General features: G+C 38.9%; 1 protein-coding gene across 1 annotated transcript in view; it reads right to left on the reverse strand.

Moving 5' to 3' along the window:
- Positions 1–3,325: 3,325 nt before the first annotated feature.
- LOC124613675 overlaps positions 3,326–25,898 on the reverse strand; it is a 148,802-nt gene continuing 126,229 nt past the window's right edge. Inside the window, exons 11-14 of the mRNA XM_047142392.1 lie at positions 21,832–21,934; positions 3,828–4,100; positions 3,414–3,747; positions 3,326–3,331 (exon numbers count right to left, since the gene is read on the reverse strand). Of these exons, the coding sequence (XP_046998348.1) occupies positions 3,326–3,331; positions 3,414–3,747; positions 3,828–4,100; positions 21,832–21,934 (716 nt within the window). The remainder of the gene's footprint in view (positions 3,332–3,413; positions 3,748–3,827; positions 4,101–21,831; positions 21,935–25,898) is intronic.

A 25,898-nucleotide genomic window follows, 5' to 3' on the forward strand; every position in this document is an offset into this window, starting at 1 on the left:
AGAGTATGTAGATGAAGGTTAAATGGGAGATATGATACTGCATGAAGAATTTGACATAGCACTGAAAGCCCTACATTGAAACAAGGCTCCAGGAGCTGAAAATATTCCATTAGAAGTACTGATAGCCTTAGGAGAGAGATCCATGACAAAAAAAGATATTTGAGACAGGCGAAATACCCTCAGACTTCAAGAAGAATATAATAATTCAAATTCCAAATGAAAGCAACTGTTGACAGGTGTGAAAATTACCAAACCATCAGCTTAATAAGTCACGGCTGCAAAATACTAACATGAATTCCTTACAGACAAATGTTAAACCAGGTAGAAGCCAACCTTGGGGAAGATCTGTTTGGATTTCGTAGAAATACTGGAACACGTGAGGAGATACTGAACCTACGACTTATCTTAGAAGATAGATTAAGAGAAGGCAAACCTACCTTTCTACCATTTGTAGACTTAGAGAAAGCTTTTGACAATGTTGACTGGAATACTCTCTTTCAAATTCTGAAGGTGGCAGGGGAAAAATACAGGGAGTGAAGGCTATTTACAATTTGTACAGCAGAAACCAGATGGCAGTTGTAAGAGTCGAGGGGCACAAAAGGGAAACAGTGGTTGGGAAGGGAGTGAGACAGGGTTGTAGCCTATCCCTGATGTTGTTCATCTCTATATTGAGGAAACAAAAGAAAAGTCAGGAATAGGAATTAAAATCCACGGAGAAGAAATAAAAACTTTGATGTTTGCCAATGACACTGTAATTCTGTCAGACAGCAAAGGACCTGGAAGAGCTGTTGAACGGAATTGACAGTGTCTTGATAGGAGGATGTAGATGAACATCAACAAAAGCAAAATGATGATAATGGAATATAGTCAAATTAAGTTGGGTGATGCTGAGGGAATTAGATTACGAAATGAGACACTTAAAATAGTAGATGAGTTTTGCTATTTGGGGAGCAAAATAACTGATGATGGTCAAAGTAGAGAGGATATAAAATGTAGACTGGCAATGGCAAGGAAAGAGTTTCTGAAGAAGAGAAATTTGTTAACATTGAATATAGATTTAAGTGTCAGGAAGTTGTTTCTGAAAGTATTTGTATGGAGTGTAGCCATGTATGGAAGTGAAATATGGACAATAAATAGTTTGGACAAGAAGAGAATAGAAGCTTTCGAAATTTGGTGCTACAGAATAATGCTGAAGATTAGATGGGTAGATCACATAACTAATGAGGAGGTACTGAATAGAATTGGGGAGAAGAGGAGTTTGTGGCACAACTTGACAAAAAGAAGGGACCAGTTAGTAGGACATGTTCTGAGGCATCAAGGGATCACAAATTTAGCATTGGAGGGCAGCGTGGAGGGTAAAAATCATAGAGCGAGACCACGAGATGAATACACTCAGCAAATTCAGAAGGATGTTACTTGGAGATGAAGAAGCTTGCACAGGGTAGAGTAACTTGGAAAGCTGCATCAAACCAGTCTCCGGAGTGAAGACCACAACAACAACAAGTTGCAGATCAGAAGGTGTTTACCTACTGTGGAGGGTCAAACCCTTCACTGACATACAATTTGTTTTTCTGAAGTGTGTTGAAAAACAAAGTTTATAGCCCTCAAATTATCAATTACTGGTCAGAATTTTAAAGGCACATCACCATACTCATGAACATTACACCAGGCCTGCTTGAGTGGACTGACTACCATAGAGATACGTTTTATTACTCATGAGACCAACATCACATGCATCTCAGGTCAGTGTAAATACTTCTAATTATTCTTTCATCTGGTGGCACTATTGTGCTTCTTTGTTCAATGATTAAAACCGATCCTTATGAAATAGTCTTATAATCAGTACTTGCTCTGTACTGTATAACCTCAGTTCAAAGTGCAGCATTTTGTATTAGTTCCTGATGGTAATGATAAATTAACGTTGGTTATTTTAGCTCACCTATGTTCTATTCATGCCAAGAAAAAGTAATAACTTTTTTTCATTTCTTTAATCTACTTCAGTATGCACACAAAATAAAGCTCGCTCCTTCCCATCAGTATGTTACAGTAATAAATAACAAAACAAAAATTCACTTGAGATAATTGTAAAATTACAGGAAGACAGAATGATTAGATAATAAATACCTTCAGAAAGCTAAATTCCAAGTACTGTTGAGAGATACATTAAGACATTGAAGAACTGTACTTAGTTTTTGTAATTGTTAATTCCTTCTTCTGGGTGGCAAGAAGAATAGATTGTGGAAATATGGAAAGGAGCAGCACATCAATATGACCAAATGATAAGGACCCACCTGCTGCAAGATTGAGTGAGATGAAAGATTTTCTACTTTAAAATGTGTCAGTCAATGGTAATTCGCAATTGCTTCCTGAATGCTTCTACTGCCCAATCATTCTGTCTGTTTATAATTTTACAATAGAAAATAAGACAAAACATATTGCACCAACTTTAAAGAATTGCCTCATAATAGTAATGTACAAAGATAAATACCTACTAGTTTGGGAAGAACTTTTGGGTACTGAGAAGTACAACCTGCACCTAACAATTATTTAGCAGTCTTTTGTAATATAATCTTTTGAGATTAATTAATATATATATGAAATAGCATTCTGTAATACAAATCAAGAAATATATTACACAAGAGAGACACTGACAACTTACTGAAGGGCAGAATGTATTCTGTCATCTACTGATAACACAAAATCCTTACAGCTACCAGTACCGTTCATGATACAGAGAGGCAAGTATGTACAATTGCAAATAAAATGTAGCTAACAATACTAATATAACCACAGCTACTGAGCATAAATCCATCCACACAGGTGTTGTCATGAAACAGATTATGTGGTAACACCTTTGTCATCAAATACCAAAAGAGAGAGAGTACTGGCCAAAAATTAAGAACCAACATTACATCAATGCATGCAAGAGTTGATCAATTAACTCATTTAAAATAATTTTTGTATCAATGATTAGTCAACTCAATATTTCTTTATGCTAACTTGAGCCTTTTAGTTTTAATGCCCAGTAATTAATTTATGAGTAGCACCTTGTCTTAATTTTGACACTCTCACTGCTGTAAATCATAGTTTCTATAAATAATTATGACAACTATTTAGTGAATAGGCCAAATTCATCAAATAATCTTTTTGATGCTACTACTGTGTCCAGAACTAGAAAAATTTGGATGCATCTTTAGATGGAATTCCTTTTCAAAGCCAATATGTTTGTAAAATAATTTAAAATACAGAACATCTCAAGATCACTAACACGCTTACTTAAAATAAAGGAAACATTAAAGAATAATAAAACAGAAGTGTAATTCAGTCAAATCTACAAAAAAATATCACAAATGACTTATTAGAAGTTTTCCACTTCAAGGAGTATTAGAAATATTTTGAATATTATAATTTACCACATTTTGTACATTCAAAACAGTGACTGCTTGAACATTAATTCTGGGACTCTCCTGTGATCTGCATGTCTCTTCATCTTCCTGAAGATCTTCAGCTGTACTTGAATTCCCTGAGTCAAATTTTCGCCTCTTGACTAGAGGTCCATCAGAGAAACTACGTGGAACAGCAGTATTTGAACTAATTGATGCACTACTTGAAGCCTGTGATACACTTGAGTCACCAGCTTGTAGTGCTTCAGTGTCACTGTTAGGAACTGCAATGCGGAGCAATGCACCATTCAAGGTGACATCTGCTGCATCTAACGTTGTTATTTCTTCTCGTTGCCACCCACTCCTGTAAATTGGTAGTGAAACAACATAGGTACTTTATACAGTTAAATACTTCCACAACATCCAAATGCAAAGAAAAATTACCTCTTCATAGCATGGTGTTCTTGTCTACAGCCATCTGCATGGTGTGTTTCAGATCTATTAGGAGTATCAAATTTTAGCTCTTCTTCTTCTTCAGCTGATAAGGAACTAACTGAAACATTGCTTGAAGCTTGTGACAGCCCCGAATCATTCAGATCACATGCTTCACTACCACCACTGTTGTTAACTCCAACATTCATCAAAACTCCAAGGAAGGATGGAGCCTCTGCATTTGGTTGCAAATTCATCTCCGACTGTTCAACTATCTCGTCAGTTCTGTAAAACAAGAATAGCTTGGAACAGAACAAAATGCCAAATCAGTGATAATGTCATTCAGCTATTAGTTCCTTTAGCAACCTAAGTTACTTAACTCCTAAAAAACATACTGAAATTGTTATGATAATACAATATGTGGCATTTGCTAATTAATTATTGGAGAATAACCAAACAGAACAGAGCAATTCATCACTGACCAAACAGTTTCTAACTAGCAATCTAAATTTGTATTTACTATCAACAAATCCTTATAAAGAAAAAATTGATAAAATATGAACCTTAGTGATGGGCATTATCCTTTTACTGTTTGTATTAGTTCACCACACCATTCAAATAATTTTTACATGCATTCTCAATATGAAAACCTTCATGCTATGCATGGTCATACAGCAAATACTCTTGACAGATCTCAACTGACACCCACAGTTTTATGTCTCTTATCTGCCCTACTCCTCCTTCAACTCAAAAAATCACCCATCCTATATCTATTTTTTAGTTGTGCTCTTCCTCTTAGCCTTCTTTTAGCTTTGTTTTTCTACGCTTCTCAGTGTTTTATTTTTTTATTCTCCACTTTTCTATCTCCATACTTTCCAATTAGTGTCTCTTTTTACCTACTTTAATCTATATTTAAATTACTTAAAATTTTAGTAATTATTTCTCTCCACTGTATGTCTTTGCACATTACCATTACGTCACTTCAATTTAGCAATTATAATTGAATGTTACCACAGACTCATTGTACTATACACTCCTTCAAGGATTTTAATAACATTTTCTTCCCATACCTATTTCCTTTACTAATTACTACCTTCCAATTCCAAAAATTTTAGTGATTTCTCACAACTCAATAGAAACTTCCACCCAAGTTTCCACAGATCCTGCTGCTACTATTTGCTTAAGCAAATGTTCTACTTCACATAATGTTTACACTTAACTGTTCTGATAGACAATTTGAATGATATCTAGAGCCAGACAAATCACAAACACAGTATATCTAAAATTTTAACTTATAACATACTGTAACATGGCTAAAATGTCCTCCCTTGTTAATGAAAATCATAGAAAATGCTGGAAATGACCACCTCTGAGAATTATTCAGCACTGTGCTCACTGTAGGAAACTGGAGACATGCCTAGTTACTCTGCCCGAGGGGCAGCAGTAACTCTGTTTTCAATTTTTTGCTGTAACTGTTCATGTGTGTGAGGCTTATCTGAGTACACCTGAGCTTTCAAATCACCCCACAGGTGTCGCAAGGAGATCAGGTGATCTAGGTGGCCAGGAAGTTGTACTGCGTTCGCTGACTGTCCTCTCCTCACCGAACACCTCAGGCACATGACACAGTTGTCACCAAGGCAGTGCGCACTGTTCCTCCATATCACTGGAAATATCTATACAGTCATCCACCTTCTGTGAGTTGATGTGCTATGGATTTAACAGTTTCTGCACATAATGGTTAACATTAACAGTTCATTGAAAAAACCATGTTACAATGCAAACACCAGAAATTGTGCGCCAAACACCAATCTTGAGGTTATACAATAGCTCCGTTAAGCCCTGATGGATATTTTCTGATGAATAATAGTGCAAATTCTGTGATTTCACAAACACTAAAAGGCTTAACCACACCTCATCTGAAGAAATGAGAAACAGATCCAAAATTGCTGACTCCACTCACAAACCACTGGCAGAACTCAACATGCCAAAGTTCCTTTGGGTGCTTTAACTCATGCACAACAGTATGTTTCTAAGGATACAGATGCAGGTCTTTTTTGATAATGTTTTGACGTGATTATTTCTTAATTACCACTTGCACACATAAATAGTGTTGAGATTCTGGTGGACTACATTCTAGGCTTGCTTTCACAGGAGTGATTTCTGGTGTTCGAACTCATTTCCACATCTAGATGATTACTCCAATTCACAATTGAGTGCATGGTAGAGGGTTCATTAAACCACCTTCAAGCTATTTCTCTAACATTCCATTGCCAAACAGCATGTGGGAGAAACAAGCACTTAAATCTTTCTAGAAAAGCACTTAAATCTTTCTAGAAAAGCACTTAAATCTTTCTAGAAAAGCACTTAAATCTTTCTAGAAAAGCACTTAAATCCTTCTAGAAAAGCACCGATTTCTCTTATTTTATTACAATGTTCACTTCTCCCTATGGACGTGAGCACCAACAACTTTTTTTTAAAAAAATGGAGGAGAAAGTTGGTGATTGCAATTTCATGAGAACATACTGCCACAACAAAAAATGCCTTTGTTTGAGTGATTGCCACTCCAATTTGCATGTTGTATCCATGGCACTCTCTCCCTTATTTCACGATAATACAGAACTAGATGCCCTTCTTCGGATTTTTCAAATATCCTCCATCAGCCCCATCTGAGGCAGATACTACACTGCATAGCAATACTATTGAAGAGGGTAGACAAACAGGGTGTAAGCAGGCTTTCAAATAGTTATGGTTTTTATTCACTACAGAGCACATGTAGCTATTAAGTTTTGCACTGCATGCTGTGCTGGAGGTTTTGTTGGAACACTTTCAGTCAAACTCGACCAAACAGTTCTGCACACATAATAAGAAAAACTCTGCTGACAACTGGTAAAATTCTTGTTTTTGTCGATACTCAACCAGTCTTGTGGCCTTAAACTGCATCATCTTTGCACATGATGATCAGCTTTAGGCCGCAAAACCATTATGTATCAATAAACCATGAATTTTACCAGCTGTCAGCAAAATTCTTCATATCCTCCCTTTCAACAGCTGCAGATGCCATAAATATAAATACTTTAAGTTCTGCATATGTTTTTCACAAACTGTGATTTGCATTAGACTTGACTACAAAGCCTCTTTCTTAATCATAAACACCATTCTTCATGTGTTCCCCAAGTCACTAAAAGTATCTGTTCCTGTCTTGCACTCAATCATAATGGCACAGGGAAGTACTTGGTACAGAGTATGCAGAAGACATGTAGAGACATACGTGAGACAGCAACTGACAGATGCATCAAAAGCATGGTCCAGCACTTTCTGTGGTGAGCAGTTCTCCTGTTCATTAACAAGAGTCATTTCCAAGTCAGTCCTTTTTAAGTATTTGCTGGGCCACTTTTTTCACCCATCCTGTGCCTCATGATCATCACCACCAGAGCAAATAAGGAACTACATGGAAAGTTTGTGTTGTAACAGTCAATTGCTTAGTTTTCCAGTACTCAATGTTATTGCACACACACACGGGCAACAGTACAATATTTTGCATACAATTTGACAATTATTGAACTATATGAAAAAAAAAAAATGTAAATTAGTTACAAACTACAGTGTGCACACACTTTATTCAACATGTAAACGTCACTACAGATATTCAGATTTAGGTTACGACATGTTCCATATGCGGTGATGTGGCGCAGACGGATAGCAAAATTCTGCACGACCCACTAAAGTGTGGAACATCAATGCTGTCAGTGACCTTCTGAATGGTTGTTTTCAGCTCAGTAATGGTTTTGGGCTTATTGCTGTACACCATGTCTGTAACATAGCCCACAAAAAGACATAGCATGTGTTCAGATCCGTAAAGTATAGTGGCCAATCAAGGCCCATGTCAGTGCCCTCTGGGTACCCCAGAGCCAGAAAATGGTCCCCAAAGTGCTCCTCCAGAACATCAAACACTCTCCTGCTTTGATGTGGATCGAGCTCCATCAGCATGAACCGCATCTTGTTGAAATTAAGAGTAAATTTGGCTAATGGGGATGAAATCGATTCCAAAACCTTCACATACCATTCGGTAGTCACTGTGCCATCAAGGAACATCATGCCCATTATTCCGTGACTGGACATTGCACACCACACTATCATCCGCTGAGGGTGAAGAGACTTCCCGACCATGAAATGTGGATTCTCAGTCCCCAAAATGCACTAATTTTGCTTACTGACGAACTCATCTAAATGAAAGTGGGCTTCATTGCTAAACAAGACCATACAACATATACTAATTCTCATTATGTCCTGCAGCTAACCATGCAGTTTGAATGTCCTAACACAAACCATTCAGAAGTTATGACAATTTTATTTCATATAGTTCAATAATTGTTATCTTGTAAAAATAGCTTGTTTGTTTTGTCTGCTGGAGGGTGCAGGCATTTACATTTTAACTTACACTTCACGCAAATCAGTTCAAACAATAAACACTCAAATAAGACACATTCTTTTAAGGTCGCAACAGTACTTATCTCTGGACAAGTATAGCTTCACATACGTTCAATAACATGTTGGTGAGTCTCTTGAATTATGTTTGTCTGAGGTGGTTGTCCCTTTGATGTAGCTGTCATTCATTTGAGCTTATTCACCAGTTTCAACTGGATCTATCATGAAACTTCATTTGATGATTGATCAGCTACTACATGATCTGGTAAGTCAATATTATTGTAATCTTGGTGCACCTATTAACAACTCAGTCAATATAATTATGCATATATCGGGATCTCTAGGTGTGGCATGGAAGGGTACATCTGCCAACACCAGATCATGTGGCAAAAACACCCATGGCAAATTTAAGGGCTGCTGTGGACCAGCACAGACCCTCTTGTCACAACCATCTGGCATTCCTAACAATTTCTCTGTTTTACCTATTGACGATGACCCTGGGCTACATGGTCTTTTTCCTGGATAGTGACTTGGATTTTGTTGTTAACTGCCATCAATGTTGTCTAGCACACAGACTTGTCAGTCTGCTTAATGCAGTACTGTCTTCCCTTATCATTCAATCAAAAGTTGTATTTTCAATGAACGAAACTATGGATGCACCGAGAGTGTGGTTCACATTTGAGTACTTCCGAGTCAAACCACCAAATGGTGTTCAACTGTACTAATGTGCGAATTATGCAACAAATGTGCAGTGTGTTGTATTGGCAAAGAAGTATTAACTTCCAGAAATTTTTCATTTTGCCTATTTCCACAAGAGTCAGGTACTATTATTTTATGTGATTTATTTCTACATAATTTGTGCTTAGTAAAAGCTGTGTTGTCAAAGAAGGAGCCTTACAACAAATGTCATAGTCTCAACATATGTAGTTATCTGCACCAAACAGTTTCTTCAGATTGGTTACTTAGCCATTTCAATAAGATGTAAGTGCATTATATTTTTCCTATACTCATTCATATTTATGTAGATCAATCATCCAGATCTTATCTCTCTTCTTTAATCCACTAAAATCTCATGCAGAGTGAAGTGTGTAATAATATTTTTGATTTGTCTGATTTTCTTCTTCCTATTTTTGAACTATTTTTATCACTGACACTTGTGGTTCTATCTGCTATGGTGGTGTTAGTATCATCATTCATCTCTGTCTCTGCATTAGAAGTTCTGCCAGTGAAACCCACCAAGAGCAGATGTACTCTGTAGCTTTGACTATTTCATAATTTTGACAACAGTTCTGATGTATATATTGCTTTGCAAAAACTTTGGGCTGGTTGTACTGTGGCTGGAAGATAATTTTTTTGCTAATCTATAAATGTGAATATGAAGAATTGTTCAAAACAATTCCACTGTTGGTCACAAAGGAAAGACTTTCCTTCTCATCCTGTATGGTAAGTCTCCACTGACCCAAAGTTCTGGGTGACTTTCCCAAAATCGACCACTTTTCCTAGACCTCTCCACTCCTTTTCCTTCACCCTTCTTCCTTCCTATTCAACCCTTCTGCCTGAAGGAGGAGTCACTGGCTCCAAAAACTTGCCAATTACAACCATCTTTTATATGTGTGTTCTGCCGCCACTTTGTGAGTAGATTTTTTAATCTATATTAACACTTAGGAGCCAACGCCCCTAAAAAATACGGGCGTGCCTGACCAGCCCGAAAATCCGACACCCGTAATTTTATGGGCACGTGTGCTCGAACTTCCCCTTCCTTCCTTTACAAATGGCAAATGGCTCTGAGCACTATGGGACTCAACTGCTGTGGTCATTAGTCCCCTAGAACTTAGAACTAGTTAAACCTAACTAACCTAAGGACATCACAAACATCCATGCCCGAGGCAGGATTCGAACCTGCGACCGTAGCGGTCTTGCGGTTCCAGACTGCAGCGCCTTTAACCGCACGGTCACTTCGGCCGGCCTTCCTTTACATGTTCGTAGGGCTTCCAATGGTCTGTGAGGCACAGCAGAGGTTATAGTTGAAGTATTTGATGATAAATGGTGCTAAATGGTGGACAAGGGAGAACCACTCCTTTTTTTGTGAGGCTTTGCAAGTGCTCAGTTGCATCTCTTGAGTTATCACGCGAGTTTGAAGAAAGTGATGTTGATTTTTTGGAGGATGATTATTTGCTCGATTCTGATGATAACAAAACACACAATATTTTTTATTCAGATTTCAACTGAAAGAGGTTTCAATATGTAACTGCAATAGTAAGTGATTTTATTTGCAAATACTACTTTTATAGTAGAGTCAGACGAGGAGAGCGAGCATCCAAATTCTTCAGAAGCATGTATTGCCATTGTTCCTGCCGATACCACACCCGAAGTGCGTGGTCAACCAAAGGTGAGTGAGAGACCGAGAACTTCATGCTGTACCGATTTTGATAAAGGCTGAATGCCTACTGATCATGTGCCAAAGATCTATCCATTCTCAGGACACTCTGGAAAGTGCAATCTTACCAGTTTAGACCAGAACAGCACACCTCTAGACTTCTTTTTGTTTTTACTTACAGACAGTATGGTGAATCATATAAAGCAGCAAACTAATCTGTATGCACAACAAAGCATAAGGAAATTATGATGCACAAATTCCCTTTCCCCTACCTGCTCACTATCAAAGTGGAAAGGAGTTACTCTCATAGAAATAAGAAAGTTTCTAGCAATTGCAGTCCATATGTGTGCAAGTGTGAGACCCCGTATATGACAGCACTGGTCCAAGGATCCTGTTGTGTCATGTACTTTCTGTCCAAACATCCTGAGCTGTGACAGGTTTATTTCTATTTTGAGAAACTTTCACATCAGTGACAATTCATTTGCTAATAAGAAAGGAGAAGCTGGCTATGACCCACTGCACAAGGTGAGACCCCTCCTGGATATGGTGTCCGCTAATTTCTCACGAGCATATACACCCTTTCAAAACATTACAATTGATGAAGGCATGTGCAAATTTCATGGCCATGTGTATTTCAAGCAGTACGTGCCACAAAAGTCAAATAAATATGGTATAAAACTGTACATGTTGTCAGAGTCAGAAACAGGTTATGTCTTGAATTTTTCTGTTTATGCAAGTGAGAGGTCTCGCACAGTGACACTCGTAAAAACATTCCTTGGCAATCTGCCAGGAAAAGGTTACACTTTGTTTACAGACTGATTCTACGCCAGCTTAGTCCTTGCTTCAGAACTGGAAGCTGCAAAAACTGCTCTTCTGGGAACTACAAGAAAATCTAGACAGGGATTACCTCCTGCTATAAAAGATCCGAAACTTCAGCGAGGTGAACTAATTTTTAGGCATAAAGGAAATATCTTGGCATTCTGTTAGAAGGACAAAAGAAATGTGTACATGATAAGTACAAGGCACACTGCAGAGACTGTGACTTTTGTTGATAAGAGAGGCAGAGAGAAGTCAAAACCAGCCTGTGTAGTGGGCTATAATAAAAACAAATTGGGTGTTGACTTATCAGACCAATAACAATCATATGGGGCTTTTGAGCATCGAATTGTGATGTGGTGGAGAAAGTTGTCATTCCACATAATACTAATGGTGGAGATGAATTCAAGTATATTTTACGACAAGGTAACTGGAAAATGCCTCACATCATCACAGTTTATGACAACTATCTGTGCAGGTCTTGCAGGCAGCAGAGATCTCTAACCACAACCTGGTACATCGGGACTCTCCAGACTATTAACTGGAAACCATTTTCTGGAAAAGAAATAGGCAAGAAAGAGAAACAAAAACAATGTTTAGTGTGTTCTCTGAGAGGCAAAAAGCTTACTGGGAAAGTGTGGAGCAAAGCCACAAGCTACCAGTGTAGTGAATGCAAAGTGGCATTGTACAAACTACCGTGCTTCAAAATTTATCATACAAAGACCAAAATTGCATCTTAAAAATAAAGCCAAAGGAGATTACTGTATATAAAACAAGCAGTATAAATAATTATTAAAATTCTGGTTTAAAATTATGTAGTTTTCCTTCTGAGCATTAAGTGCATATATCCTTCACCAATTTTTTCTCTTTTCAAAAAGAACGCTATAATTGAAAGTTTCATGAAAGCAAATATTAATTCAAAGAATGAAGTATTACACATAGCTTCAAACCAGAAAGTTCAGGCTTTTCAATAAGGGTAATGCCATTACTATAACAGAAACCATTTAATAGTTGTAGTAAATTAAAATACGCAAAAACAGCTAGGCCTTGTGGTAGAACTTCATGCGCTATGGCTCAGGGCCCAAAGTGTTAAGTAATTTTGTATGACTAATGTAGTGCAAAAAAAAACTAATTTCTGTTTTTCAAACAATGGAAACCCCTGGTTGGAATATCAACAATTTAAGTACTTATTCGTTAGATTTCAGTCACAGCCTTATCTCTGGTGGCTCGGACCACAGACACACACACACAAACACACACACACACACACACACACACACACACACACACACACACACACACAAAACGATTTAACTTTCACAAGCTTTTGGAGCCAGTGGCTCCTCCTCCTCGTGGAAGAGTTGAAGGGGAAAGAACAGGGTTGAAGGAAAATAACTGGAGAGGTTTAGAGAAAGGGCTACAGTTTAGAAAAGTCACCCAGAACCCCGGGTCAGGGAAGACCTACCAAATGGGATGAGAAGGAAAAACTGATTGTTGGGGACTGCACCAGACAAGATTTGAAAACCTGAGAGCTTGAAGCTGAAAGACAGGGTAATATGCAAGACAGAGTTTACTACTAAAACATCGCGCCCGAGTTAATAAGAGTGGAAAGGTAAGTGCATTACATGTAACAGAGGTGGCAGGGGGGACACCAAAAAGTAAAGTCAGAAAATGAAAGATTTCGAAAACTGAAATGGAGTGAAGAAAGGAGTAGTTACTGTGAAAAAATGCTGAGACGGAAGGAATTAACATAAATTAAGGCTAGATGGGTAGCGAGAACCAAGGACATGTTGTAGTGCTAGTTCCCACCTGTGAAGTTCTGAGAAAGTGGTGTCTGGAGGAAGAATCCAGATGATGTGTGTGATGAAACAGGCACCGAGGTCATGACTGTCATGTACAGCATGCTTTATAACAGAATATTGTGTGTTGCATATACCCATTTACCCTGACTGAGAACTGGATGGTAGTTGTGCCATTATAAAAGGCTGAACATTGTTAACATAACAGCTGGTATACGACATTTGTCATGGTGGCTCTCCCTTTGATTTTGTGTGTTTTGGCAGCTTCAGGGCTGGAATAGGTAGTAGGAGGAGGGTGCATAGGTTAAGTCTTCCAACGGGGGTTTGTCAAGGGGTAGGAGCCATAGGGTAGGGAGAGGGGTGGAGGAGAGTCTGACAAGTATATTGCGGAGATTGAGAGGGCTACGAAAAGCTATTCTAGGTGTGGTGGGCAAAATCTCAGACAGAATGGATCTCATTTCAGTGCATGATTTTAGGAAGTTATGGCCTTGTCAAAGTAGCTGATTGATACATTCAAGACCAGGACAATACTGGGTGACAAGTGGTGTGCTCTGAAGTTGTTTTTTTTGGAGGGATCAGCAGTACAATGATTGGACGTGATGGCCTGGGAAATGTGCTTTAGAACTATGCTAGTGGGATAATTATGTCAAGTGAAGGTTGAAGTGAAGAGTGGTAGTGTATTGCTGTAAAGAGAGTGCACCCGAACAAATATATTTTCTTCGAATGCCAATGCTGTAGGGGACGGAATGTTCGACATGGAAAAGACGGCAACTGTCAAAATGTAAGTACTGTCGTCTGTTGGTGGGTTTGATGTGGACGGAAGTTTGTAGCCAGCCTTTGGTGGGGATGAGATCAACATCAAGGAAAGTAACATGGGACTCCGAGTAGGAAAATGTGAAATTTAATTGGGAGAAGATACTTAGAGATTCCAGAAATGTTAACAGGCCAGCCTAACTGTGAGTCCATACAGCAAAGACATCATCAGTGTATCTAAAACCAATCCAGGGGCTGAAGATTTATGGATCCAAGGAAAGCTCTCTTCAAGTGACCAATGGAAAGGTTGGTGTAGGAAGGAGCCATCCTGTTTCCCATGGCCATATCTCTGATCTGTTTGTAAGTCTGCCCCTCAGAGCTGAAGTAATTGTTGGTAAGTACAAAGTTGATTAAGGTGAGAGTGAAGGATGTCATAGGCTTGGAATCAGATGGGCATTAACTGAGGAAATTTTCAGTGGCAGACAGACCATGTACATTGGGGATGTTGGTACTGAGAGAGGGAGATGGCATGAATGGTGACGAGCAACATGTGTGGTGGGAGTGGAACAGGCACAGATTTCAGATGATCTAGGAAATCTTCTACAAGATCCTACAGTTAGTTGCCCTCTTGTTTCTCTGGATGGTATCATCTGCCAAGCCAACTACAGACTGCAACAACATGCCAGACTTCTGCTCAAAAAGCTATCCCACCTTCTCCTAAACTATGTCAACAATGGTGTTTCCCTTCCGCTCCCTCTGCAAATCCCCAAATATCCACACCATCAACAACCACTCCTCTCCTACAAACCAAGCTTGGCCAACCCCCTTAACATCACACAGCCTTCACCACTGCCTCCCAGACCTGTAATAATTCAATCACAAGAACCAGTCACAACAGTGCAGTGTTCTCAACCTTTCGTCCCAAGAACCTTCCCTCCCCCTGAATTATCTGTATTACTCAAGGGTCTCACTTTCAGCTCTAAACCTACATTTAACCATGCTGCTTTGATGAAGGACCTACTTTCCTTTACACATAACATTAACTGGAAATATTTTGCAACCCATTCCCTGTCCAACAGCAAACCTGGCATTGAACCCTCCCTTGAACAGTTCCACAATCCCAACTTTATCCATCACCACTACCTCAGAATCATCCTATAAGCCTTCCAAGAATTCCTCACATCCAACATTGTTTCACAACCTTCCTTCAGGTCCCTATAACATGACTCTAAACTGTCCTCTGCAGAACTCCAGGCTCTACATTCCCTAAAAGCTGATGACTATTATCCTCCCAGCAGACAAGGGATCTGCCACTGTGGCACCTGACCAACAGGAGTATGTTAGTTAAGGTCAATGCTAGCTGCCTGACACCTCCTCATACAGCATCTGCCATCAAGATCCCATCCCTGTGATTCAAACTGACCTGCAGTCCCTCCTAAAAACCTCAGGCCCCTCACAACAACTTACACCTCAATCCATAGAACTTCATACCCCAACCAAATGATGCACCAACACCTTTTACCTTCTTCCTAAGATCCACACACCCAATCAACCTGGTCATTCTATAGTTGCTAGCTTCAAAGCACCCACCGAACGTATATCTCCCTTAGTTAATCAACACCTGCAATCCTTAGGACAGATACTTCTCTCCTATATTAATGATTCCAACCACTTCCTAGACTGACTGTAATCTGTGCCTGTCTCACTCCCACCACATACCTTGCTTGTCACCATTGATACCATCTCCTCCTATTCCAACATCCCCATGTGCATGCTCTGTCTGCTGCTAAAAACTCTCTCAGTCAACCCCCATTTGATTCCAAGCCTACAACATCCCTCTTGCTCACCTTCATCAAATTTATACTTACCAACAATTACTTCACCTCTGAGGGGCATCATATACATACAGATCAGGGGTACGGCTATGGGAAACAGGATGGCTCCTTCCTATGCCTACCTTTTCATGGGTCACTTGGAGAGGGTTTTCCTGGGATCCATAGATCTTCAGCCCCTGGTTTGGTTTGATATACTGATGACACCTTTGCTGTATGGACTCGCAAGACTGACCTGTTAAAATTCCTGGAATCTCTAAATACCTTCTCCCATGCCACTTTCCTCATTCTCACCAAAAGCCTGCTACAAACTTCCGTCCACATCAAACCCACTAACAGATGACAGGACTTGTATTCTGACAGTTGCCATCCTTCCCATGTCAAACATTCCCTCCCATACAGCATTGGCATTCGAAGCAACCATATCTTTTGTTCGGATGCAGACACTCTACAGCAATACACAACCACTCTCACTTCCACCTTCACTTGACATAATTATCCCACTAGCATAGTTCAAAAGCATGTTTTCCGGGCCTTTACATTCAATCACGGTACAGCTGATCCCTCCAAAAGAACAACTTTGGAGGACACCAATTGTCACCCAGTATTATCCTGGTCTTGAAAGCATCAGTCAGCTATCCTGACAAGGCCACGACTTCCTAAAATCATGCGCTGAAATGAGATACATTCTGTCAGATTTTGCCAACCACACCTAGAATAGCTTTTCATAGCCCTCCCAACACAACATCCTTGTCAGATCCTATGCTCCTTCTCCATTCAGCTTCCTACCCTATGGCTCCTACCCCTGTGACCCCCCCCCCCCCCCCCCCCCAGTGCAAGAGTTGCCCTATGCACCCTCCTACCACCACCTATTCCACCCCTGAAACTAGGAAAACATATAAAATCAAAGGGAGAGCTACCTATGAAACAACATGTCATATCAGCTGTTATGTTAACACTGTTCAACCTTTTGCATCAGCATGTATCAGTTATCAGTCAGGATGAATTGGCATAGGCAGAGGGTGTATACAGGCAACACAAAAAATTCTGTTGCAGAGAATGCTGTACAATCTGACAGTCATGACCTCTGTGCCTGTTTAACAACACACACCATCTGGATTCTTCCTCCAGACACCAGTTTCTCAGAACTCCGTGGGTGGGAACTAGCACTACAACATGTCACTGGTTCTCACCATCCACCTGGCCTTGATTTACATTAATTCCTTTTATCTCAGCATTTATTCACAGTAACTACTACTTTCTTCACTCCATTTCAGTTTTCGACGTCTTTCATTTTCTGACCTGTCTATTTTTCACCGTACCCCTGCCACCTCTATCACATACAATGCACTTAGCTTTCCACTCTTATTAACTCATGCACAATGTTTTAGTAGTAATCTCTGTCTTGCATATTACCTTATCCTACGCCTTTAAGCTCTCAGGTTTTCATATCTCATCCGATGCAGTCTCCAACAATCAGTCTTTCCTTCTCATCCCATCTGGTATGATTCCCCTGACCTGGGGTTCTGGGTGACTTTTCTAATTTGTAGCCCTTTTCCTAAACCTCTCCAAGCCTTTCCCTTCAGCCCTCTTTCTTCCCCATCAACTCTTCCGCCAGGAGGAGGAGCCACTAGCTCCAAAAACCAGTGAAAGTTAAATCCTTTTGGGTGTGTGTTCTCCTGTTGCCACTTGGTGAGAAGACTTTACCTGTCCATTTACATTATATTATCAATAATTTATTATTTTTATTCTTATAACATCATAATGATCCTATAAGAATAAAAATAATAAATTATTGATAATAATCATAATCCTCCCCCCATGAACCAAGGACCTTGCCGTTGGTGGGGAGGCTTGCGTGCCTCAGCGATACAGATAGCCGTACTGTAGGTGCAACCACAACGGAGGGGTATCTGTTGAGAGGCCAGACAAACGTGTGGTTCCTGAAGCGGGGCAGCAGCCTTTTCAGTAGTTGCAAGAGCAACAGTCAGGATGATTAACTGATCTGGCCTTGTAACAATAACCAAAACGGCCTTGCTGTGTTGGTACTGCAAACGGCTGAAAGCAAGGGGAAATTACAGCCATAATTTTTCCCAAGGGCATGCATCTTTACTGTATGATTAAATGATGATGGCGTCCTCTTGAGTAAAATATTCCGGAGGTAAAATAGTTCCCCATTCGGATCTCCGGGCGGGGACTACTTAAGAGGATGTCGTTATCAGCAGAAAGAAAACTGGCGTTCTACGGATCGGAGTGTGGAATGTCAGATCCCTTAATTGGTCAGGTAGATTAGAAGATTTAAAAAAGGAAATGGATAGGTTAAAGTTAGATGTAGTGGGAATTAGTGAAGTTCGGTGGCAGGAGGAACAAGACTTCTGGTCAGGTGACTACAGGGTTATACACACAAAATCAAATAGGGGTAATGCAGGAGTAGGTTTAATAATGAATAGGAAAATAGGAATGCGGGTAAGCTACTACAAACAGCATAGTGAACGCATTATTGTGGCCAAGATAGACACAAAGCCCACGCCTACTACAGTAGTACAAGTTTATATGCCAACTAGCTCTGCAGATGACGAAGAAATTGAAGAAATGTATGATGAAATAAAAGAAGTTATTCAGATAGTGAAGGGTGACGAAAATTTAATAGTCATGGGTGACTGGAATTCAGTAGTAGGAAAAGGGAGAGAAGGAAACGTAGAAGGTGAATATGGATTGGGGCTAAGAAATGAAAGAGGAAGCCACCTGGTAGAATTCTGCACAGAGCACAACTTAATCATAGCTAACACTTGGTTCGAGAATCATAAAAGAAGGCTGTACACATGGAAGAAGCCTGGAGATACTGACAGGTTTCAGATAGATTATATAATGGTAAGACAGAGATTTAGGAACCAGGTTTTAAATTGTAAGACATTTCCAGAGGCAGATGTGGGCTCTGACCACAATCTATTGGCTATGACCAATAGATTAAAACTGAAGAAACTGCAAAAAGGTGGGAATTTAAAAAGATGGGACCTGGATAAACTGAAAGAACCAGAGGTTGTACAGAGTTTCAGGGAGAGCATAAGAGAACAATTGACAGGAATGGGGGAAAGAAGTACAGTAGAAGAAGAATAGGTAGCTCTGAGGGATGAAGTAGTGAAGGCAGCAGAAGAATAGGTAGCTCTGAGGGATGAAGTAGTGAAGGCAGCAGAAGAATAGGTAGCTCTGAGGGATGAAGTAGTGAAGGCAGCAGAGGAACAAGTAGGTAAAAAGAAGAGGGCTAGTAGAAATCCTTGGGTAACAGAAGAAATATTGAATTTAATTGATGAAAGGAGAAAATATAAAAATGCAGTAAATGAAGCAGGCAAAAAGGAATACAAACGTCTCAAAAATGAGATCGACAGGAAATGCAAAATGGCTAAGCAGGGATGGCTAGAGGACAAATGTAAGGATGTAGAGGCTTATCTCACTAGGGGTAAGATAGATACTGTCTACAGGAAAATTAAAGAGACTTTTGGAGAAAAGAGAACCACTTGCATGAATATCAAGAGCTTTGATGGAAACCCAGTTCTAAGCAAAGAAGGGAAAGCAGAAAGGTGGAAGGGGTATATAGAGGGTCTATACAAGGGCGATGTACTTGAGGACAATACTATGGCAATGGAAGAGGATGTAGATGAAGATGAAATGGGAGATACGATACTACGTGAAGAGTTTGACAGAGCACTGAAAGACCTTAGTCGAAACAAGGCCCTGGGAGTAGACAACATTCCATTGTAACTACTGATGGCCTTGGGAGAGCCAGTCCTGACAAAACTCTACCATCTGGTGAGAAAGATGTATGAAACAGGCGAAATACCCTCAGACTTCAAGAAGAATATAATAATTCCAATCCCAAAGAAAGCAGGTATTGACATATGTGAAAATTACTGAACTATCAGTTTAATAAGTCACAGCTGCAAAATACTTATGCGAATTCTTTACAGACGAATGGAAAAACTAGTAGAAGCCAACCTCGGGGAAGATCAGTTTGGATTCCGTAGAAATGTTGGAACGTGTGAGGCAGTACTGACCCTACCACGTATCTTAGAAGCTAGATTAAGGAAGGGCAAACCTACGTTTCTAGCATTTGTAGACTTAGAGAAAGCTTTTGACAATGTTGACTGGAATACTCTTTTTCAAATTCTAAAGGTGGCAGGGGTAAAATACAGGGAGCGAAAGGCTATTTACAAATTGTACAGAAACCAGATGGCAGTTATAAGAGTCGAGGGACATGAAAGGGAAGCAGTGGTTGGGAAGGGAGTGAGACAGGGTTGTAGTCTCTCCCTGATGTTATTCAATCTGTATACTGAGAAAGCAGTGAAGGAAACAAAAGAAAAATTTGGAGTACGTCTTAAAATCCATGTAGAAGAGATAAAAACTTTGAGGTTCGCCAATGACATTGTAATTCTGTCAGAGACAGCAAAGGACTTGGAAGAGCACTTGAACGGAATGGATAGTGTCTTGAAAGGAGGATATAAGATGAACATCAACAAAAGCAAAATGAGGATAATGGAATGTAGTCGAATTAAGTCGAGTGATGCTGAGGGAATTAGATTAGGAAATGAGGCACTTAAAGTAGTAAAGGTGTTTTGCTATTTGGGGAGCAAAATAACTGATGATGGTCAAAGTAGGGAGGATATAAAATGTAGACTTGCAATGGCAAGGAAAGCGTTTCTGAAGAAGAGAAATTTGTAAACATCAAATATAGATTTAAGTGTCAGGAAGTCATTTCTGAAAGTATCTGTATGGAGTGTAGCCATGTATGGAAGTGAAACATGGACGATAAATAGTTTGGACAAGAAGAGAATAGAAGCTTTCGAAATGTGGTGCTACAGAAGAATGCTGAAAATTAGATGGGTAGATCACGTAACTAATGAGGAAGTATTGAATAGGATTGGGGAGAAGAGAAGTTTGTGGCACAACTTGACCAGAAGAAGGGATCGGTTGGTAGGATGTGTTCTGAGGCATCAAGGGATCACCAATTTTATATTGGAGGGCAGCGTGGAGGGTAAAAATCGTAGAGGGAGACCAAGAAATGAATACACTAAGCAGATTCCGAAGGATGTAGGTTGCAGTAGGTACTGGGAGATGAAGAAACTTGCACTGGATAGAGTAGCATGGAGAGCTGCATCAAACCAGTCTCAGGACTGAAGACCACAACAACAACAACAACAACAACATCATAATCTGTCATTTTAAAGTTTAAGTGGAGAAAATGTGGCTGTAGTAATAGAAAGTGTTAGCTATAGGAAGAACATTACATTGCTGTGATTAATACCTGGTTATGAGTCCAGATACATTTTCAGTGCTGATTAGACTGGAGTCTTTTATAATTTACTTCCTGCAAAATCATATTCTGTTTTAGAAGAATAATTCCACAAAGGTAAAAAATGTAAAGAAAGGATTATGTGTAAATAGTTATGAAAGTGTAAAGTTGTTTCCACTATCAATTCCAAGTGTTTCCAGAACATAAAAATGCTGCTTTGTACTTATCAGTACAACAGCAGTTACTGGGGATGTCAGAAATCTTTACTATTTTTTCACCCATCTAGAAGCCAAGATGGGTGGAGCAGGAAGGGAAACTGTACTTATGAAAAAATATTTAGGTCTCCAGAGACTTATTGAAAACGGGTCTTACTTTACATCCCATTGCTCCCGATTATCATCTTTTTAAAATCTTTTATTTATGTATTAGATTGCTTATTATCTTTTTGTAGTTTTACGAGTTTTTATTTAATGTTTTTATTTTCTTGAGCATATTAATATTTACGCAATTTCTCGTGCTATATATTTTGCAAGGAACAAGAACAGTACGAACATAGGTAAGTAATGCTGTGTTTGTGACGAATTATATAGAATGCAACACCAGTAGAACTGTGTCCAGAGTTCTTTTGGCTTGCTAGCAATTGAAACATGCATTCTGCCAACAAACACTCTTGCTGTCAAATGATTGACTCCGAAAGTCATATTCTGATATGGTAAACTTCACTTACCCATCTGCTGACGCTGGTAAAGTGTCATCATCATGAAATGCTGATGGATACCCACTCTCAATATTAATATCAGGATGAAAAATAGCATCAGTATCAGAGCCATCTGGAAAAATAATAGAAAATTAAAATTTAATATAGGATTTTTTGTTTTTAAAATTCAGTCTTAATCACACCACGTATGTTACAAGAACATAGGTGACCGGTTTCGATCATATCACATGACCATCATCAGACCTGTAATTTAATTTACAAAGTAATAGAAACCTTACTAGATTTACAATAAAATAAGACAAAATGCTTGTAAGGATAAAATACAATAAGACGTGTTATACCCAAGGCGTCCTTAGAAGGTGGTAGGTGGAGCACTCTTCTCAGCTGCTGCGATGTCAACTGGTGCCAGCATGTGACGAGCATACGCTTAAGTACGAAGATGCTCTGCCTACCTCTTCTTCCTCCACCTCAACCAATCAGTATAAAAATGGGTTCACATAATTGTCAAAATGTAAAAAAGTACAATAATAACATAAAAATAGTTATGTATAATATCTCTTTACAACCATGGAATTACTTAAATGTTGTATAAAATATCAATTAAAAGCTTTAAAATAACTGTACAGACGATGCATAGTCAGTGTGCCCTCCATGGGCTAAGGCGGTACTACCACAATGGTTTCAAAGTCAACGATGTTGTTGAGGTCTTTGGCATTGCGGCATCATATCGATATGCGAGTTGTGACTCGACTGCAAGTATACATCTATGCTAGATTCAGTCTGTCTATCTTGTATTAACTTTATTTGGCACTGGAGATATATGTAATAATGTGATGGAATGATCAGCTGCAGTGTGGTATGATATTAACATAGATTTTTTTATTATTATTTTTTATTAAAATGTCATAAAACTGATTTATTAAAAATGGAGTCATATTTCATAATATTTCTAGTTGGAAGTTTGAAATTGTGATATAAATATTTACGTACTGTCCGAAGGTACATTTCTGCCATGGATACAACTGGGTCCTATGATTTTCTGAACAAAAGAATACATGTGTGTTCATAGAATTTCATCAGAGAGATCATAAATATGTTTTTCACGAAAATCTAACTGTTCATTGAGAAGCACTGACGGTTCATCTCTATAATGGGCATATATCTCGATCTCTTCCAAAATATTTAATAATAAGCCTTTATTAGTGTAATGAAGGACTTGCAAATTCTGTTGTACCGTCCCTTCAGCATGCTTATTAAAAGTTATGTGATGGCCAAAGACTGATTTTGCTCGTGCAGTACCTGATGTATGTTCTTTGTATCGTGTAGTAAAGCTCCAGCCTGTTTGGCCAAAGTACATTTTTCTACAATCACCACATTGGATCTTGTAAACCCCTGATCTGAGAATTCTATCGTTATCATTACCTACAGTATGTCTTAATTTATTTTGCAAAGTATTCTTAGTTTCAAATGCTATTGTTGTTTCAGAATTCTTAAATAGATTAAAAAAGCATTTTTTAAGTCAGTGATCCACTGGATGTTAAAATTACCCCTTGAAGAAAATGAAATTAAAAAAGAAAAAACTATTGTAAAGCAGATTGCGAAGACCAATTCTTTTGATACACGTCAAGTTGATATTATGTTTAATAAAGTGCAACAACCACTAAGTACACCACTAATAGGAGTTCATAAATACACAAAAATGATGTACATGGGGAACATATCAGATAGGATCAGTAATCTATTTAAGAATTCTGAAATAACAATAGCATTTGAAACCAAGAATACTTTGCAAAATAAATGAAGACATACTGTAGGTAATGATAACGATAGAATTCTCGGATCAGGGGTTTACAAGATCCAATGTGGTGATTGTAGAAAAATGTACTTTGGCCAAACAGGCCGGAGCTTTATTACACGATACAAAGAACATACATCAGGTACTGCACGAGCAAAATCAGTCTTTGGCCATCACATAACTTTTAATAAGCATGCTGAAGGGACGGTACAACAGAATTTGCAAGTCCTTCATTACACTAATAAAGGCTTATTATTAAATATTTTGGAAGAGATCGAGATATATGCCCATTATAGAGATGAACCGTCAGTGCTTCTCAATGAACAGTTAGATTTTCGTGAAAAACATATTTATGATCCCTCTGATGAAATTCTATGAACACATATGTACTCTTTTGTTCAGAAAATCATAGGACCCAGTTGTATCCATGGCAGAAATGTACCTTAGGACAGTGAGTAAATATGTATATCAATTTTAAACTTCCAACTAGAAATATTATGAAATATGACTCCATTTTTAATAAATCAGTTTTATGACATTTTAATAAAAAATAATAATTAAAAAATCTATGTAATATCATACCACCCTGCAGCTGATCATTCCATCATTACATATATTTCCAGTGCCAAATAAAGTTAATACAAGATAGACAGACTGAATCTAGCATAGATGTATACTTGCAGTCGAGTCACAACTCGCATATCGATATGATGCCGCAATGCCAAAGACCTCCACAACATCGTTGACTTTGAAACCATTGTGGTAGTACCGCCTTAGCCCATAGAGGGCACACTGACTATACATCGTCTGTACAGTTATTTTAAAGCTTTTAATTGATATTTTATACAACATTTAAGTAATTCCATGGTTGTAAAGAGATATTATACATAACTATTTTTATGTTATTATTGTACTTTTTTTTTACGTTTTGACAATTATGTGAACCCATTTTTATACTGATTGGTTGATGTGAGGTGGAGGAAGAAGAGGTGGGCAGAGCATCTTCGTACTTAAGCATATGCTCGTCAGATGCTGGCACCAGTTGACATCGCAGCTGCAGAGAAGAGTGCTCTACCTACCATCTTCGAAGGACGCCATGGGTATAACACGTCTTATTGTATTTTATCCTTACAAGCATTTTCTCTTATTTTATTGTAAATCTGGTAAGTTTTCTATTACTTTGTAAATTAAATTACAGGTCTGATGATGGTCATGTGATATGACCGAAACCGGTCACCTATGTTCTTGTAACATACATGGTGTGATTAAGACTGAATTATAAAAACAAAAAATTTTAATCAATGTTCCAAAAATGTTTATTAAAATTGTTCAAAATATAGGATGATCATGAATTACTGTATTAAAATATGAACTCGGCATGTACTGTGTCAAACCATTAAAGGAAGGAAAGTTTGAGTTTACCAACAGAATTATGATTAGACATGAAGTAGCTGTGTTGAAAATGGTTGAGGAAGGAAGTTGGCAGTGCTCTAGTGCATTGTCCAGTCACTTTAATGTGCCCACCTTTTAAAAAAACTCAATAACCACCTTCTGCAGTGCAGATGACTGCAAGACATACAGAAGAGAGCCAATGAGGTTCTGGAAAGTATCAGCAGGGATGTTGAGTCATACTGTGCCAGGTTTCTCAATTGAGGATCCATGGCATGAACATATTCTCAATTGTCTTTAAATCTGGGGAGTTTGGCGACTAGCGGAGTATGATAAACTCATCCTGGTGCTCTCTGAACAATTCGAGCTGTGTGATGTTGCATCAGCCTTGCTGGTAGATGCTATTGTCTCAAGGAAAAAAAGACTGATGCAAACTTGTGTTGATCCATTGTACCTTCCAGAATGGCAAGATCACCCAGGGAATGTCACAAAAACATTCCCAAGACCATAACTCTCCCTCCCCCAGTTTGGACCGTTCTGACAACTGTTGCAGGATGTTTCCTTTCTGAAGTTTCATGCAGTGCACACCAATAGTCAACTGTCTGATGGAGCAGGAAAGTCAGTCATCTGAAAAGACCACCTGCTGCTACGCAGAGGACATCGTGTAGCAGCAATGGTATGCTAATTCCACCCTTCATCACCGACAAACAGCACTCAGCATTTATGCATGAACTAGGCACCAGCTGCAGAGGCCCATACACAGCAATGTTCACTGAACATTGATGAGACAATCTTGGTAGCCCCTTGGTTCACCTGGTTGGTCAGTTGCTCAACAGTTGCACATCTAGTTACCTTTACAAATGGCTGCAGCTGTCATTCACCCATCACCCCT

This window comes from Schistocerca americana, chromosome 4 (genome assembly GCF_021461395.2).
Source record: "Schistocerca americana isolate TAMUIC-IGC-003095 chromosome 4, iqSchAmer2.1, whole genome shotgun sequence".
Classification (NCBI taxonomy): Eukaryota; Metazoa; Arthropoda; class Insecta; order Orthoptera; family Acrididae; genus Schistocerca; species Schistocerca americana.